The 19,302-nt window shown below is 41.3% G+C and overlaps 1 protein-coding gene across 3 annotated transcripts in view; it reads left to right on the top strand.

Moving 5' to 3' along the window:
* Positions 1–19,274, top strand: part of dnk (deoxynucleoside kinase) — a 76,010-nt gene extending 56,736 nt beyond the window's left edge. For all 3 annotated transcript variants that reach the window (XM_050191221.3, XM_050191220.3, XM_055061965.2), the window contains exon 9: positions 7,780–19,274. In XM_050191221.3, coding sequence (XP_050047178.2) covers positions 7,780–7,896 — 117 coding nt within the window. In that variant the 3' untranslated portion in view covers positions 7,897–19,274. The remainder of the gene's footprint in view (positions 1–7,779) is intronic.
* The last annotated feature ends 28 nt before the right edge of the window (positions 19,275–19,302 follow it).

Genomic DNA, 19,302 nt, shown 5'->3' with positions numbered 1-19,302 from the left:
AGCGAAGTAAAACAACATGGAACAAACACGCGGGATGTGTGTTCGTAGTGGTCGCCGCAAGGTCCTGTTTTCAGGCAAAAGGCAGCGCAGCGCCAGCGATGCTCACTGCAATGTTCCTTCGCCGGATCACGGCTCAGAATGAGCGCACGCGGCCCAAATGCCGCATCGTAAGCTCGTAGTAATATCTCCGCCATGATAGACCATCACAAACAGTTCTGGAATTCTCTCTGACGAGGGGCTGAAGCACACACCTGACGCGACCTCGCCCAGTTCAAAGCGCGGGCGGCCATCTTCTCTGTTGGCGGCTCACTGGCCGTCCGGCTGATGACGTTAGTCCAGAGTGCGCGCCCATTGGTGGGTGCTCGTGTGCCTCCGCCTCGGAGGAGTAAACGCCGCCTTTTTTCTAAAGTTGTATCCGACTATAGTGCCCGCGAATTTCTTAATTTCATTGCCCAACCTAGTCTTCTGCCATCCTCGACTACACTTACCTTCTCTTGGTACCCATTCTGTAACCCTAATGGTCCAGCAGTTATCTGACCTGCGCATTACATGACCTGCCCAGCTCCATTATTTTCTCTTAATGACAATTAGAATATCAGCTATACCCGTTTGCTCTCTGATCGAAACCACTTTCCTTCTGTATACTAATGTTATGCCTAGCATTCTTCATTCCATCGCTCTTTGCGCGGTCCTACAACTTGGTCTCAAGCTTCTTTGTCAATCTCCAAGTCTCTGCCCCATGTGTCAGCACTGGTAAGATGCACTGATTATACACCTTCCTTTTCAATGATAATGGTAAGCTTCCATGCAGTCGGGAGCTGACAATGTCTGCCGTATGCGATCCAACCCATTTTTATTCTTCTGTGAATTTCCTTCTCATGATCAGTGTTCCCTGTGATTAGTTGACCTATAGGTAAACATACTCCTTCACAGACTCTAGAGGCTGACTGGCGATCCTGAACTCTTGTTCCTTTGCCCGGTTATTCATCATTATCTTTGTCCCTTCTGCATATTATTCCTAAAACCCACTCTTACACTCTCTCTGTTAAGGTCCTCAATCATTTGTTGTAACTCATCTGCATTGTTGCTGAATAGAACAATGTCATTGGCAAACCAAAAGTTGCTGAAGTATTCGCCGTCGATCCTTACTCAGAAGCCTTCCCAGTTTAATAGCTTGAATATTTCTTCCAAGCACGCAGTGAATATCATTGGAGAGATTGTGTCTCCCTGTTTGACCACTTTCTTTATAGGTTCCTACTTTTCTGGTGTAGAATTAGGGTAGCTGTGTAATCTCTGTAGATATTTACGTAAGCGGTCTGTACTCCTTGATTACCTAATAGGGAGAGGGATACTCTACAATGGATGTGATCCATTGTAGAGTATCCCTTCCTGAAACCTGCTTGATTGACTAAAGGCCAGTGTTGAACTTATTCTAGCAGTCGATAGACACTTCGTATAGAGAGTCGCCAGTTTTCTAAGCATTATGTCTCCTCCATCTTTGATTAAATCGACTGCCATCTTCTCCTGACGCTCCTCCCCGTTTCATGTCTTGCAAGGCCTTTCTGACTTCATCGCTAGTTATAGGAGGAGTTTCTGTATCCTGTTCATTACTGTTTCTCATGGAGGTATCCTGAGTCCTCTGGGTACTGTACACGTCAGTATAGAATTCTTCCATTTCTTTTACTATACCTCCGAGATTGCTGATGATATTACCCTGTTTATCTTTCAGTGCATACACCTTGGTTTGTCTTATATATGCCAAGTTTCCTTCTCACTGATTTCAGACTGCATCCATTTTTTACGGCTTCTTCAGTCTTTCTCACGTTGTAATTTCGAATATCACTTATTTTCGCCTTTTTGATCAGTTCTGACAGTTCCATGAATTCTATCTTATCTCTTGAGTTGGACACTTTCATTCTTTGTCGTTTCTTTATTAGGTCCTCTGTTACTTGGGAGAGCTTGTCTACTGGTTGCTTTGGTACCTTGCCTCCCACTTCAATTGCTACCTCTAAAGCCAGCCTAGTAATGGTTTCATTAATTACCTCTATGTCATCTTCATCTCTCTGTTCTAAGGCTGCATGTTCGTTTGCAAGCAGCAGTCTGAATTTGTCTGCTTTTACCCTTACTACCTCTAGGTTGACCTGTTTCATCTTGACCAATTTTACTCTTTCTGTCTTCAAATTGAGGTGAATCCTAGCTTTCACTAACCTATGAACACTGCACTTTACCCTACCTATGACTTCTACATCCTACACTATGCTGGGATCAACAGAAAGTATGAAACCAATCTCATTTCTTGTTTCACCATTAGGGCTTTTACAGGTCCACTTTCTGTTGCTATGCTTCTTGATAAAAGTGTCCATTATTCTTAGCTTATTCCTTTCTGCGAATTCTACCAGCATCTCTCCTCTAGCGTTCCTAGAATAGACACCGTAGTTGCCAATTGCTTGTTCACCAGCCTGCTTTTTCGCCACTTTCACATTGAAGTCGCCCATTACTACAGTATACTGAGTTTGCCCTTTTCTCATCGCTAATTCAACATCTTCATAAAACTGATCTACTTCCTCATCATCGTGACTGGATGTAGGAGTGTAGGCTTGTACTACCTTTAATCTATACCTCTCATTAAATTTGATTACGACTACTGCTACCCTCTCATTAATGTTGTAGAATTCGTCAATGTTGCCCACTATGTCCTTATGGATTAGGAATCCTATCCCCTATTGCTTCTTATCTGGGAGACCTCTATAGCAGAGGACCTGGCCGTTAGTCAGCACTGTATAAACCTCACCAGTAAATCTCACTAAGGCCAATGATATCCCAAACAATATCCGATAGTTCCTCAAAGAGTCCTGCTAAGCTAGCCTCACTCGACAGAATTCGGATGTTAAAGGTTGCCAAGGTCAGTTTCCATTGGCGGCCTGTCTGGGTCCAGAGATTCTTAGCACCCTCTGCTGTGTATTGGTCGGGTGCTCTGACCACCGCCTTGGTCGGGTGCTCCGCAGATGCTGGGGACTGAGGGCCATGGGTTAATTGTAGGAATCATGAGGGAGGGAGTGGCCGAATACTGCACCAGGGAGGCCAATTCCTATTCTGGCGAGGGAGTATCTTTGTTGAAGCTTAGTGGGCCTTCCTAATTTGGTTGTACCTGCATTAGTATAGCCCCACTCGCTCTTGGCGTCTTTTGCCAGTGTCAGGCATCACTCCAAGCCTGAAAATGTAGTGCACTGGAGGAGGTCAAATTCAAGCTCACCATCGTCAGATTAAAAAAAAAACAATCATAGAAGGATTCGAACTTCCGACTATGGCAATCGAGCATTCCACATAGCTCAGCTTATAATCCCACAGGTGGTGAGGCTACCTTATTGCCGAAAAGTACAGCCCAGAGGGCTCTACATGCCTATGAGACCCGTTGATTTATCCGCCATCGGCGGGTTTTGCTGATCACCATATGTCGCATGATATAATGTCAATTTTCAGTAGTCCTAGCATCATGGTTCCCGAATCTCACGCATGCATGCGGCCTTGAAAGCGCCTAGGTAGACGATGTATTTTCGGCGGACTTGAAGAGCACTTAAAACTTGTGTGATAAAAGAAGTAAGAAAAAGGGAAAAGGTTTCAGCGCTTACCGAGATGCACAATATATTTTCGGCGAATTTGAACAGCACTTAAAAGTAGTGTGAAAAGAAAAAAAAAATGAGATAAAGAAGGGACAAAAACTTTCAGTGCTTAGCGGAAATTCACTTGTCGCATATGGATGCAGGTACACCAAACAGCTCACAGTCTGGGCTTCCTGCCTCAGGCATCGGAGAAGTCTTTCCAAACGAGACGGAACTGATACTGAAGCGCCGCCCAAAGCTGAGGTATCAGATGAGAGAAGGGTGCATTGGCAGAGACTTTCGCTCAAAGGGCAAATCCGCAGAGTGATTACAAAATTTTGATGCTAGTGCGGCATAATCGTGAGTGGCATGTTTTTTTCTCGAGCGTGGCAGAAGGTGACAGTTATGCCTCTTACACACATTTGTTCGCAGAAAGGTCCGTCAAAAATCACAACATCGGCTGAGCACGAAAACATTAACTGATTCTGAAAGTGGAGTGCCTGTACTAACTACTGGATAGACTTAAGTGGATAAGAACCGGCTCCAACATGTTGAAATCGGCGATCTAAAGCATCGTTCACCGGTCATCGATCTACATAGGCATGGTAACGAAAGAGGTAATGGGAGATAATGTGTCTTCAATGCATTCACTGTCCCACTAAGCTCTGCTGAGACAGACGCTGCCACTAAAGAAGTTGCTACAGAGATTGCCATAGGGGTCGTCATAGGGGTTGCCATAGGGGTCACCGTAGGCGTCAGGCACGTGCATGCTGACTGGTCATGTTCGAATTATCTGACAAAGGCGAAATTTAGTATCGAAATAGTGAACATTTGGGTCCATAGAAATGCATGGGTACCGGCCGGCACCTTTGATGGGGAGCGAGCTAACTGAAAAATTGAATTAACTGGAGTCGAATTAGCAGAAGTCTACTGTACTGTAAAAAAAACTAGGTAATTAAGTAATATGATGTAGGACCAGCAAAAAACTTAGAATAATACCCACCAAGAAAATGTTTGCATAGTACCAAGCTCAAGTTTGTTAATAAACATATGCAAGTGCATTGTGAATACCATCCGTGCCATCTACTAATAACCACAGCGACATCATACGCGAGGTTATGAACATGTGTTGTAAAAACTGGGCACTTAATTGCAGTGGGGCTGTGGTCCATGTAAGCCTGTTTCACATGGTGCAATTATGCAACGTGAAACTCTCCGACCAGTTATGCCATTCCACTCTCGAGGGCAATTTGTTTCAGATGTTTCAACTTCAGGCATTTGCCTTCCGAGTTGCAAGCATGTGCTCCTGCTGCCAATATCAACACATACATCACACCATGCCGCAACACTTCAGTTGGCCAGAAGCAGCATCACTGCGAAAGTTTGCAAGTCTGCACTACACTGCATCAGTAACAACTAATGTGTTGAACTGGTTTCTGTGGCAGTGCAGCTGGAATAGCAGGCAATCTGTATCATGTGAAATAGGCTTTCATAAGGAAATGCATAATGCCTTTTTGTCAGGATGGCTTCATCCCAAACAAAGCATAAAAATTATCTGATACAGCCAACAGCATGGACAGCTCACAAGTGACGTGGCATCCATGAGAGCATGTGCCCTGGAATTGAGCCATTGCTTGGATAAGCAGCTGTTCATGTCCTATTCAGCCTATTTCACATGCTGTGAGCCTGGTGTGTAAACTGCTCGAGATTGGATTGCTTTGCATTATGTCTGCAATGTTCTGGTCCGTCAACATGGTAGCATTGCCAACGCATATTGCTTGCACCTGGAATAGGCAACTTCCCTCCCTGAAACACTGCTTTCTGCAGATGACGTACAACAGGCAGTGACACGTTTTTTCTTGCGCCATCGCGGCAGTAGCTCGCATCCCCATAAGTGCAAGGAAATCAGCACTTTCTTCTTAAAAACCAGGCAGTTAACTGTGACAAGTGTTATACTAAACAAAGTCGACGCCAAAATGCGATTGTTCTGCAAAACTTAAGAACAGCGCAGCGAAATATTCAGAACCCTGTACATGTTCACATGCCTCCTGTGCTCTCGATCCTTGTCAGTGCGAATGACGTGCGCTGTGCCCAAATAATTAATGCACACCAAATTTGTGTCAGATTGATGTGTATCTTTCAGCATACATGTTTAAATATGTTCCATTTCACGTGTACAAACTATCTGTATTTTCAAATCAAGAAGATTTTAACAAGAATGAACGAAGTGTTTCGATTCGGCCGTAGCTAAAAGTCAGACACTGTGTTGTCTTCTTTGGTTGGCTGATCTATCCAGCCAAACATGGTTGCAGTATCAAGACTACTGGTTCTGCTGCTGTTCTGCATCAGCCAGTTAAACATGGCATACTCTCATGATTACAAGCTTGAATATAGGAGTGTCGTAAACTTTTTGTTATAAGTAAGGGAGTTTCTCCAAGGAAATGCACTGTAGAATAGTGGATATGCATGGCAGTGAATGTCTGTCATATGCTACCATAACTTGTTGACTCAACAAGTTAAGACATGGCCACATAGATGTGCAGGACGACCCACCACTGATTGATTTGGATTATTCAGCCCAAGCTGAGAGTCTTGTCATGGACAGTTGTTGAATTAAGTTGCCCAAAATTGTCATGGAATTAAAGATTTCATATGGCAGTGCATACACAGTCATTAATGACATTTTTGGCATGTGAAAGGCCTCAGCACAATGGTTACCATGAGCCCTCTATATGCAAAATTGACAGCACTGCTTTCATTTATCAAGGGAGCTTTTCAGCATCTATGAAAGCGACCTAAAAGATTTTCTCATAAATCTCACAACTGAAGACGGGATATGGCTTTGCCAATGTTACCCAGACACAAGGCAACAAGCTATACAATGGAGGCATTCTGGGATCCCCCCCCCCACCTTTACCCGTACTTCCAAAAATTTATGGCTTGGGGAGAAAAGTGATGGTGACAATTTTCTGAAATGCAAAGAGGATCTTGTTGGTTGATTACTTGGAAACAGGAGAATATTGCACCAACATTCTCTGAAAAATGCATGTGGCTATCACAATAATTTAAGAATGGTGACAATAAGCGTCCTCCTCCTGTACAATTCCTCAGTTCGTAAATCTCTTTTTGCCCAGGCTGCTATTTGCGAGTGTGCTTTTGAAGAACTTGGCCACTCACCCTACAGACATGATCTGGCCCTCAGTGGCTTTTATTATTATTATTATTATTATTATTATTATTATTATTATTATTATTATTATTATTATTATTATTATTATTATTCCTGAATCTGAAGAAACACCTCACGGGAACAATTAAGCTTCATTGACTTGAATGCATGCAAACTGCCACAAAGCAGTGGTTTGATTAGTAAGATTAAAGGTGGTGCTTTTTACAATGCATAGGAAGCGTTCCAGGCAAATTGGAGAAGTGCACAAGTGTGAGGTGGGATTATGTTAAAAAATTTTATATTTTTGCAACCTTCTGGTAGTTTTCTTATGCAAGTTACAAAACTTACTGATCGCTCCTCGTACCTGTCAATGACAGCAGTAGCCTTCATTGCATCTAACTACTATCACTGACTTACGTGCAGTGATTGAATGTACTTTCTTATGTGCTCACCTCAAAATTGTCAACTAGTAGTGTGCAACGTTTGCAGCTCCCAATTTCTGTATTGGAATTTCTCTGAACTTGGAAAGTTCAACATTTTACTTGCAAAACAAGCTTTTTATTTCACGATAACCTTTTCTTGTGCTAGTTGGTTTAAACTTTCTGATGCCATTGTACACATCTAAGGGAGTAAGCAAAGAAACTACTGCATGCGAAGTTTTGGAAGCCTTTCATATATCAAGAAAAGAGGCTCATAATGCATCAGCGATACTTCTGTGTTTATTTATAAGCGAGATTCTTTGCTCTTTCTTTTTATTTGCAGTAGTTAACCACTGTGCCTGCACATTTTATTGTACATTTTCTTCTGGCTTCCGGGAGGCTAATAAATCAGTTGTCAGTGTAGTGCCCGTGGTGCCCAGTCTTCTGTTCTTTGTGTCTTGTTTTATTTGCGTTATAATGGCTTCATGAAGCTTTGTTTTGTCTCAAATGATTGCTTCCTAATGCAATTTCTAATCAATTTCCTAATTTTTTTTAATTGCATGTTTATTGCTAAGTGCTTTGTTGTGTGCAGGTGATAGACGCTAACCAGGACTCCATTGACATCCAGCAAGAGTTTGCAGAGAACTTGCCCGACATTCTGGGCCAGCGCCACTTATGTCATGCCCCGTCAACTCAACACCCTGTGTGACGTACCGCATTCATTGATTTCAGGGGCCCTATAATGCAAAACTAGTCCAATCTGTTTTTATTCCCAATCTGCCATTAGCCCTCCCTGATAGGTCAGAATTGTTCAGGTCGAGCCCATATGGGTGGGTATCACGCCTATATGGGCAGAGCCCGAGCCATTTTGACCTATTATGGAGGGCTAAAGGCAAATTTGAAATAAAAATAGATTGTAATAGTTTTATGTTATACTGACCCAGGTTAGCCAAGTTACCCAGGCAGGTTTAGTCTGGCATCTGCTGTTATGTTGCATTTTGCGCTGTGTGTTTGTTTGTTAGGATGATCAAGGTGGGCAAATGCATGTCAAAATTATGTTGTAGATGGAACACAACAAAGTTTAATTTGGTAGCCAGCATATGATGGCTTGTGTTAGCAACTTAATTCTGCAAACAGCAGTGTACTTCCCCCATTCCTACTTTGTGGTATGTTGCTGTATACTGTGACAGGAGAGCATAACAATACATGGTCCATTAGTTTTCTGCTCATCATTAATTTGGAAGTATTTCTTGCAGCACTATTTAAAATTGTGCTGTAAAACAGTGTTTCATGCCACATAAATATCATCACAGAGCAGGGGCTTTGTACTGAATTATGACTCACTGCATACTATGACATCTGAGCCTTGTGCCTCACTGCACAAGGCTCAGATGTCATGCCACCGTGTTACTGTGTTGTGTTACTGTGTTCAGTCTAGTGTAACTTGTGTAAGTATATACCTATTCCCTCTCCATTCAGCATTCTTAGCATCAAAGGAGGAAAAAAATAAATGTTCTCATAATATGTATAAGCAGACTTGCCTGAAGTCGACCTCTCCTTCTTCACACCATGGATCTTGATAAGGGGAAGTGGCTTATACTTATTTTAGTGTAATACAGTACCAGCACCTAATCTTTATAGAGTTGCTTTTAGATAATTTGATTTGAAATTCTGACTGCAGGTGCAATTTCTTTTGGCAGTATATGTACACACAAAGCTAATCTTTTATGCCTTGTTCTGCAATCATTCACTACCTAGTCTAAATTCACTAAGGTAATGCTTTGTGCTTTATTCCATGGCTATTAAATGCCACTATTTCTTAGTACAAGGTTTGCTGTTGTTGATGCATCACCTAACTTGTGCATCTAGGTAAGGCAAGAACATTTTTAGAGCGGAAAGTGAGTCAGATGTGTTGGTACTGCAAGTTTTGTTTAGTGTATATATAGTGTATCGTTATACCTGCATTAACTGAAAGGCTGGAACGCTTTGAATGGTCCTGTGTGAGATTATAGCATAATGTTTTCCTTAGATACGCTCCTGCAGTGTATATAGTTCAGCTATGTTGTAGAAGAATTTGGGAGTTGTTTATGGCGCTATACAGAAACAATGTCAAAACAGCAACTAATGTGAACCATTAATCAAATTCAAAGTTGTATGTGTGTACTAGAATGACAGCTATATTGGTTGCAATTACACTTGCTTTCAAAAATGTGCTGCCTTCATTGTGGCTGACATTAAAGGAGGTGTTAACATCCTTTACAAAATGTGTGTGATTCTGGCTTTTGCTAAACTTTATTGCCAAGTATGTATGTTGAAAGGTCTTTCTGAATTTGAAAAAAGCTTTACTCTGCTTTGTCCTAAGGTATGCTGCATATATTGACGTTCTGGATTTTATTGTGGTGTGCTATACTTTTAAAGTGTACATAATAGCATAATGCCATTATTATCAACATAATTTGGCTATTGTCAGCTACGTTGCTGAACGGGTGCCTACAGTGTTCACGGTGCCTACAGTTATTATTTTTTAAATGTGTTTTTCATTTCATTGTAGAGTTATATATTCAAAGAAGTGGTAAGTTTTCATGCACTGACTTTTAATGCATTGGCATTAGGAGTGTCAAAGTGGAAAAAAGTGTATGTGTGTGTGTATATATATATATATATATATTAGAGTGTACTACAGTACGGTTGAGTGGGACGAGCGGCTGGGGCGGCGCAGGCTTCGTGGTGAGGCGCGTGACGACGAACAATAGTATGGCGGCGCTGCACGAACTGGATAGGGCCGCATCAACGTCGCGCTGTTGGAAACTGCTGGCGATTTTGCTCGGTGGGGTCGTTCGTACAGCTTTGCGCGCTGCTGTTTGTGATGAGACCGCCCAGTAGTGTTTATAATTGCATATATGACATGTATTTATGTCTTAGGAATATATGCCTTTCTTTCTCTTCTTTATTTCATTTAATTGATTTTTAATGCTGCTCGGTGACTGCGCGTGCATTGCGGCCGCAGTGTCGGCTTTCATTCTACTTGAAGAACAAATATTTTTCTTGTTCTTCAAGCAGTATGTATCCCTCGTGTGTATTTTTTCACATATAGTTTTTTTCTTGCGAAACGCAGCTGGAGAAAAACATATATAAAACGTCCTGCTTGCCGCTTCAAACAAATAAAACATATCGGCCCCATTCGGCGCCCTGTCCTTAGATTTACGGGAATTACTCTGATAGAAAAAGAAAAAAAAAATGCCAGTGCAACATACCATTCATGTTTCAGTCTTCCTCGCGTAACAGAACTTGTCCTGACACTGGTGTTCATATTAACGTCCAATAATTGCCTTGATTCCTTTTCTTGGAAAGTGTATTGGTTCACCTGGGGCTGGTGCAGCTTTTAAAAGAAATGCTCTTATTCTGGACGGGAGTTCTGACTTTTTCAATCAGTGCATTTATAATATTTTATAATTTTTCTCTTGCATATATGTCATGGAGATATATGTCTATGCACCCTTAGATTTACCTAGAAGTGCATTGATCATTTGCATCTCTTTGCGTCACGCAGTTAATGAACCTAGTTTATTTCACTATAATATTGTTTTCTTTGAACATTGTCCCTGATCAATATTTCACCAACAAGAAACGCGCATCAAATGACATGATATCAATAATGTTTTCTTACGTAGCTTCATGTTGCAAATAGGTGGCCTCTGTGGCAAAAATTATGTGTTACATGTAGAAAACAATGTTAAAAACAGCAGTTCACCTGGCTAAAACTACAATTGGTACCGGCCGACAAGAGTCGTGGGCACACCAATGCAAGTAAAACACAAAAAGTTTTACTGCACAGACTTTTTGCAAGAAAAACCAAGCGTCCACCAGCGTCCGTGCAACGAACGCGTGCTCACTGCAGACGACGCACTACACAACGACAAAATCGAAGACGTCGTGTTGTATAACACATGCCTGAAATATATATACGCGGCAAAAATGTGTTAATCAATATTTGCAGTAGAAATAAAGCACTATTATAAGAGTGTACGCGAGTAACCGGTCTCGGGGCCCGCTGCGAAATTAAGTTGAATATGCCACGAAGCGCGTCTCGACCCCTATCCAGTTCTCTCACAGCACCTTCGCAAAATTTTTCCACACGCGGCGCCTTAGCGAGAGAGCGCCATTCGGCCCACTTGACCATAGTCTAGTACGCTCTAATATATATATAGTGTAACTGATGGAGGTCTGCTCCGGACTACCGTCAGCTGGACTTCGCCCCGCAAAAAGGCAGGACGTGTGTCGAGTGAGCTCCTGAACAACACTTTGCAATGTGGTGACCGCAGCTTGTCATGAATCCGCGACCTCAAAGAGGTACAACGTAATTCCTTAACACATTTCTCACATTTACTGCTGAATGCCACTAAATTTGTTTCTGTAGAATATTTTCTGTAGATTTCACACTTATGCTGCATAATGAAGGATTTTTGTACTGAGTGGCAGCAATTATAGATGTTTCTTCATTATAGTTTTTAAAGCTACGACATTGTGTGCTGTATTTCAATTGCTTTAGAAGGCACCTCTTTGAAAAAGCACCTCATTATGTATGAGGCATAGTAACACTTTTAGCACTGCCCATACTTGTGCTTTTGATGCTGCAAATCATTATTATATTATGCTTGTAAATTGAAGCTAAGCCACCACGTATTTCACAGTAAACAAGTCATGCCTCAACTACTCTTGGCTCTTGTGCAATGTCACCTAGCCTCAGCTGCAAGAGCCTGGGGGAACAGTTATGAATTGATAATCTTTGAAGTAATGATTGTTCCATTTTGCTGGTGCACTTATGGCATCAGACTGAGATGCAGTGTTCTTCAGTCTCTTGTATATTATTTGTTCCACAGCTCAAGCTAATAGGCACATGCTCAGGGGCATCATTTGATGTTATGAACACTTGGGGTAGCACACGGCCCATCACTGATTTGCAAATGTGTAGCGATAAGGCGATTTTCTTTAAATTTAATTAAATAGATATTTGAGACACATACACAATCTTGGATGCTACAGTTAAAAGAAAGAGAATGCCTGACAAAGGCCATAGTACTGAAAATTATATATTCACATTCGGGTGGTGTCACGAATTTCGGTATTACAGAAACAGACTGGGTCATGGTGCAAACATATTAAGAACCATTTATCTCAAGAAACAATTCAAACTAAGAAAACCAAACAAAGTAAATTCATATACCATAAATTCTATGCACACATGAAGAACTCCCAGAACTAGCTATTAATATACAAAAATAAACTAGTCCTTAACTATATACTGTCCTTCAGTTCAACTAAACAAGTTCTGACCATCACCAGTAGTGGCGGAAGGCCCGGTGAGGCGCAAGATGTCGGCCTCCGTGGTTCTGACATGGTGTAGGCGTCGACCTCCGTCGTGAGTGACAGGGTTGGGCTCTCTGCCGAGACCAGCGTGGCACAGGATGCAGTCTTCGCCAATCGGGCATCGTGCCGCTGAAGTGGCCAGGCGGTTGCCTCAGTGGCACTGGACAGTGGCCAGTGACGAAAGTGTGCAGCTGGACTGGGCTCGTGGAGAGGCCACGGCGACGTAGCCGGGGCTCAGAATCTGGATCCGCTGCAGGCCATCTCCAGGTTGTCCCTCTCTCTCTCTCTCTCTCTCTCTCTCTCTCTCACTCAGGTCTGGGTTCCTGAAGCTGCTCCTTCCCATCTCCAGAGCAGAGCTGGAGATACATATGTTTGCCCTGTTCTGAGTCCACATCAGCAATGCGAGTCCACATTAGCAATGCCCCACTCAGCTGCCTTCGCCTTCTTTTTCTTCTTATCTCATGCTTCATGCATCCCAGTTCATTCCCTTTTTGTCTTCTTTTATTAAATGCTTCCAACTTCGTTTCGCCGACAGGCATCATCGTCATCTTCACGTGCATCTTCGTGCCTTTTTCGCCACATGTGTTTAGCCCTGTCACTCATGACAGTTGGGCAACAGCAGAAACAAGGCGATCAGGTACTAGCTTATCTAGTGGGGGATTTTAATCTACTACCTGTTTTCAACTGGGAATCGATGCAGTGCCACAGCGACAGCTCAGAAATCATTTTCGATCTAATGCTTTCCTTTAACTTTACACAAATAGTGACACAGCCTACACATATACAAGGACACAACTTGAGTGTGCTTGATTTAATATTTCTCACTGATAACTTCCCAATACATGATGCAAAGATAGAAGTACCCAAAGGCATGTCAGATCGTAAAATAGTTTACTGTATAGTACCGATAAATGACAGTATAATGCCTACTCACACAGAAGAAACATTCCCAGATTTTAGCAAAGCTGATGATCTCGTAGGTCTTGAGTTGCTATGCTACGAATTCATGTCATTTCAAGAAAGTCTCCGACTCCACTGTTCACATCAAAATGTTATGGCATAGGTTTAAAGAAATTCTCCTTTATTGCTTTCAAAACCACATTTCATCCAAAAGAAGACCAGAAAGACGAATCCATGGACCACACGTGATGTTACACATGCCAAAAGAAAGGGGAAGCGTTTCAGGAAATCTCTAAAAAACAAACTGAATATTTGTAGAAGACAGCCCATGAGCACAGTCATAACTGATGTGAAATTTAAAATAAGGGCACCCAAGTCTATTTATTTCGTGAAAATCCTACCGAAATTCATAAAAAGCTCCCCTACAAAATTTTGGCAACATATGAATCCCAAGGTCCGAAGAACAGTCCAAGAAACGCATGAAGACAGTGCTAATTTCGCCAACACATTAAATAGCTACTTTCAATCTGTTTTCACCATTGACGACGGAAATCAGCCTAACAGAAATTAGGGAGGAAAACTGGATCAAACCATTCGTTTTATTTATTTTGTTTATTTCAAGTACCTGCAGCGCCCGAAGGCATTATTGCAGGGGGGAATACTCAGTGTACATAAGCTCGACAAAATACAGAACTGGTCAACCAAAAAATACCAACAATAGAAAAGTTCACGCCGCTATAAGTTCAGCAGAAATGCTCTGAACGATGCTTCAGTGCGACAATCAGCAATTTCCTGCGGTAGCTGATTCCACTGTGATATTGTGTGTGGAAAAAATGAATGCTTGAAGACGTTTGTTCTACAAATAAGTTCTCTTATTTTTAAAGAGTGGTCACTTCTGTGAGATAAGAAATGAGGAGATAAAAGGTAAGTTTCTCTATTTTAACCATACCGAAATAAATTTTAAAAAGCATTTCTAATCTCATGTTTTGTCAGCGTGTGCTTAATAATTCCCACCCCAAGTTATCCTTAAGTGCTGTAATACTAGAAGTAAAGTCATAGTTATTACAGACAAAACGGGCTGCGCGGTTTTGTACGTGCTAGAGCACATTGGACAGAGTTTTGGTTTGCGGGTCCCAGGCCATAGAGACATACTAAAATATGGGTCTTACGTTAGAAAAATAAAGTAGTTCTTCAATTTTGGGAGGAGCTAACCGGAAGTTGCATTTAACAAAGTTTAGCATTTTACAGGCTTTTGCTGTAATATATTCAACGTGCTTAGTCCAAGTTAAATTTGATGAGAAATAAACACCAAGATACTTATTCTGAGTTAGTCGCGATAGCTGGACATTGTCTAATGTATAATGAAATAGATATGGATTTTGTTTACGTGTAAAGGACACGTACTGACACTTACTGGGGTTTGAAGACATTTGCCACCTAACACACCAGTGTGTTATACAGTCCAAATTGCGTTGCAAGCACTCGTGGTCAGTGGCAGACCTAATGCAGTGATAAATCACACAATAATCCCCATACAGACGCACTTTGCATGACACAACCTGAGCAATGTCATTGATGTGGACCAAAAACAGATCCCTGGGAAACTCCTGATGTAACAGCAATATAATCAGACTGTGATCCATTAATTACAACATGTTGCATGCATTCTTGTAGATAACACTTAATCCAATCAAGCAATGAAGGAGAGATACCAAGGGATGATAGCTTATACAACAGTAAAACATGGGGAACAGAATCAAATGCCTTTCTAAAATCTAGAAATATACAGTCAGTCTGTACACCGAGGTCAAATGAACGAAAAAGATCGGGGCTGAATTCTAGGAGCTGTGTCAAACAAGAACGACCAGACCTAAAACCATGCTGATATTCGCTAAAAAAATTATTTTCTAGATGTTTTATTATGGCACTGTATACAATGTGCTCCAGTGCTACACACACTCGTTAGAGAAATTGGCCTGTAGTTGGAGACAATATTTTTTGGGCCACTTTTATGGATTAGTACCACGTTTGCAACTTTCCGTTCCTTAGGTAAACAAGAAGTACTTAACGATTTCTCAAAAATAATAACGAGATAGTGGGCGATTGTGTCAGAACAAGCCTTTAACACATAAGAAGGCATACCATTGGGACCATTTGCAGAAGAAGCATATATATTGCCAAGTAACTTAAGTATACCACCATGTGTCACGACCAGTTCCGGCGTAGGTTCGAACACATTGTCGGGAATACGCAGTAATTCATTATGACAGGGAGTTGTGAAAGAAGATTGGAAATAAAGACTGAAGCAAGAAGCTTTATCGAAATCATCAGTAAGAAGTACACCACCGTTTTTTAGGCTCGGTATGCCAACTGATACTTTGCTAATTGTTTTTAAACACTTCCACATTTCTTTCGGGTTATCTTGTAACTTTGGGCCCTATGCTAAGAAGTATTTTTCCTTAGCAACCTTGTTTTTTACTTTTATATCTTTTCCAAGGGTTTTTAGCATTACAAATACAGAAGGGTTATGCTGCTTTCTATAAGCATTCAGAAGGCGATGTCTCTTATTAATCAATTGCTTGACTTCCCGAGTTACCCAAGGCTTATCACTACGTTTTTTTGCAGACAAATGTTTCCATGGAACATGTGTGTCAACCAGGTGCTTTAGTGTGGAGGAAAATGTATCCCATAGGGTACTGAAATCTGCCGCCTGAGCTAAATGACTGAATTCCTGCAGGAATATGGCAAGATCATTAGATAATGAAACATAATTGCCTTTCTCAAAAAAATATACCTTCCTTGGGTGATCATGTGCACGTGAGAACGGGACAATCTGCACATGCGCCACAATGCAGTCATGGTCACTAATACCGGGAATTATGGCGTTATCAGACACAAGCAATGGCTGGTTTGAAAAAAGCAGATCTAAGACAGAAGAGCTATTCGGACCACACCTAGTAGGTACAGTAACAAACTGGTAAATATCATTGGTAACTACTGCCTCGCGGAATGCTATAGACAGAGCGGAAGAATTAGCTGTTTCAGAAGCGGGAGTCTTTATTCTACTTTTGAACTTGGATGGAAAAAAAAAAAAAAAAGCTCCAGGCCGGATAGCATACCTAATGCGTTTTTAAAGGGAGATGCCTAGTGGATATCAAAATACCTGTGCTTGCTCTTTAACCGATCACTGTCATTGCGCACCATCCCGAAAGATTGGAAAATAGCAAAAGTAATCCCTATATATAAGCCCGGAAGTAAGAGCAAACCTTCCAATTATAGACCAATCTCATTAACTTGTACAGTTGGTAAACTGCTCGAGCACATAATCCTAAAACACATAACAAATCACCTTGAATACAAAATTTTATCTCCTTTTCAACACGGTTTCCGCCAGAACATGTCCATGGTAGTCCAACTTATCGAATTGGTCCATGACATCTCCTCAAGCATCGAATGCAAAAACAAATTGATCTCATTCTGCTGGATTTTTCTAAAGCTTTTGATCAGATGTCGCATAACAAACTTATTCTGAAACTTCAGTTTACCCTGGGCAAGGGAGAAATTCTTGACTGTATCACTAACTCCCTCACAGACAGATCTCAATTCATAGAACTCAATCATGTGAAATCCTTAGTCGCACTGGTGACCTCTGGTGTACTGCGGGGTATTGTTTTGGTGCCGGTATTATTCTTACTTTTTTGTGAATTATCTGCCTTCATCTGTTAATGCTGGATGCAGGTTGTTTGCATACGACTGCATTCTGCACAAGGAAATCAATTCCCATGATGACCAGATCACCTTAAATACAGCCTTAGAGGCAATTTCAGTGTGGTGCAGTGACTGGCAAATGCACATCAACGAAAAAAGTCCGCTCTGTGACCCGTAACTAGAAAAAAGCATTCATCCAACTTTAATTATACCATTAATTCAACTAACCTATCTAAAGTTAAGGAGCATAAATACCTAGGTGCCACATTGTCACAATATCTACAATGGGATTGTCTTATTCAACACATCACATCATCTGCACTAAAAAGACTGCTTTATCTTAAAATACAATTACAGCTAGCACCACCAGACACAAAGATACTGGCCTATAATACACTTCTCAGACCCATCCTGGAATACGCAAACACTGCTCGGTTTCCGTACACAAAAAAACTAACCAACAAGCTCGAAGGAGTTAAAAAAAAAACACTTAGGGTCATTTTCAACAAATTTAATTGAACGGATTCACCCACAGGACTGCTTAAGAAGGCTGGATTACTAACCATAAAAAAACGGGCAAAATTGGTGTTAATGTACCAACTATTACACAACCACCTAAATATAGACAAGTCAACTACTCGCCAGAAACACTGCCATACCCTTGCTTTTTACAAATTCTACACAGATGCCCTCAAATTCTCGTTTTCTCCCCTGGCGATCAGAGAATGAAATAACCTGACCTCCTCCATTACCAGTAGCACATCTTTAGCTCGTTTCTCTAAACTAATCGAAAGCAATTTGCTAGCCTCGCAATTTTAAAAGTCATGTTTTTGCCTTTGTCCTCATGTAAGCCAAGTGCCAATGTCATTTTGTCTGTGCAATTTTGTGGATTTTGTTGTATGCCTTACAGCCATCAATTACCCAACGTTTGGTTGTATAATGCTGTATTTTTTGCCTTGTTCTAAAATCCCTGTCTCTTTTTTGCCCTCCTGTTATAATCCCTATTGGGATTGACAGGATGTACAAATAAATAAATAAAATAAATAAACAACAAAAAGAATGTGAGATAGTTCAAATAGAGTAGACATGGGCTTCAAAATAAAATGCAGTAGTGTTGACACACTACGTAAGTCAAATTCAGTAAAGTGATATACAAGACATGTGCAACCTGAAAAGATAGGAATACGTCCACCCAGTCGCACCCGCCAAGTGCTACCCACACAGGACGGAAAGAACTGCAGGTGCGGAGGCGCCAGCAAACGTTTAGCTTTGGAGCGGACTCATCTGATCAGGAAAGTATACTATTATCAGTTAGCTGAGTTATATCACTAATGATCTCGATTCTAAAGAAATAGAGAACATTGAAGGGAACACAGAAAATATGGTTCAGGGAATTTTTGTGAACAAAGAAATGCAATTTTGGGATTTCAAGTAATGCAAGATGTTAAGGCTCAGTCGCACCAGCGACTTGAGGAGATTGCGCGACCATTTGTGACTGCTGAACAAAAAGTGACTGAAGGAGACCAATTCTCACACCTGCGAGGAGTGTGATTGGCCAGTCATCACTCGCTCACAATTGCATCGCCATGTAAAATAAGTATCAGCATATACAGATGTCCTGTTCCTGCGCGCGCCTGACTGGTGTAGCAGTTTTGCGACTGGCTCAAAATGGTCGCTTTTCGAGAAGAGTGACCATTTGCGACTAGTCGTGTGACCGCTGTCAGTCGCCGGTGTGAATATATAGAATATACTTGTGTCATAATTTAGCAGGGATGATATCCGAGATGTTAGTGATTGCATTGAGATGTTAGTGATTGCATTCCATTGTCTGTTCAAGCTTGTGGTGTCACAATCAAAGAATTCTGCAAATTGTAAAGGTTTTATTTAACATAAAATATGTGCCATCAAAATTTAATCGGTTCGCACACCTTTGTTTACACGCTTCTATTGCAAGTCTGTGTGCAACCAATTGTTCAATAGGCAGTATGTTCAATTCTACAAAATGAAGACTGTGTGTTCAAGGTGAAAGACATGCAAGTACAACTCCAGAAAGCCCGCCAAGTTGCTGCCATGTGTGATGTTACTCAGAAGAAATAAAAATAAATAAACGAGTGCTACGTGTACTGCTTCTGGCTGCACT

This window comes from Dermacentor andersoni, chromosome 1, assembly GCF_023375885.2.
Source record: "Dermacentor andersoni chromosome 1, qqDerAnde1_hic_scaffold, whole genome shotgun sequence".
Lineage (NCBI taxonomy): Eukaryota > Metazoa > Arthropoda > Arachnida > Ixodida > Ixodidae > Dermacentor > Dermacentor andersoni.
This window is presented reverse-complemented; position numbering and strand designations above follow the sequence as displayed.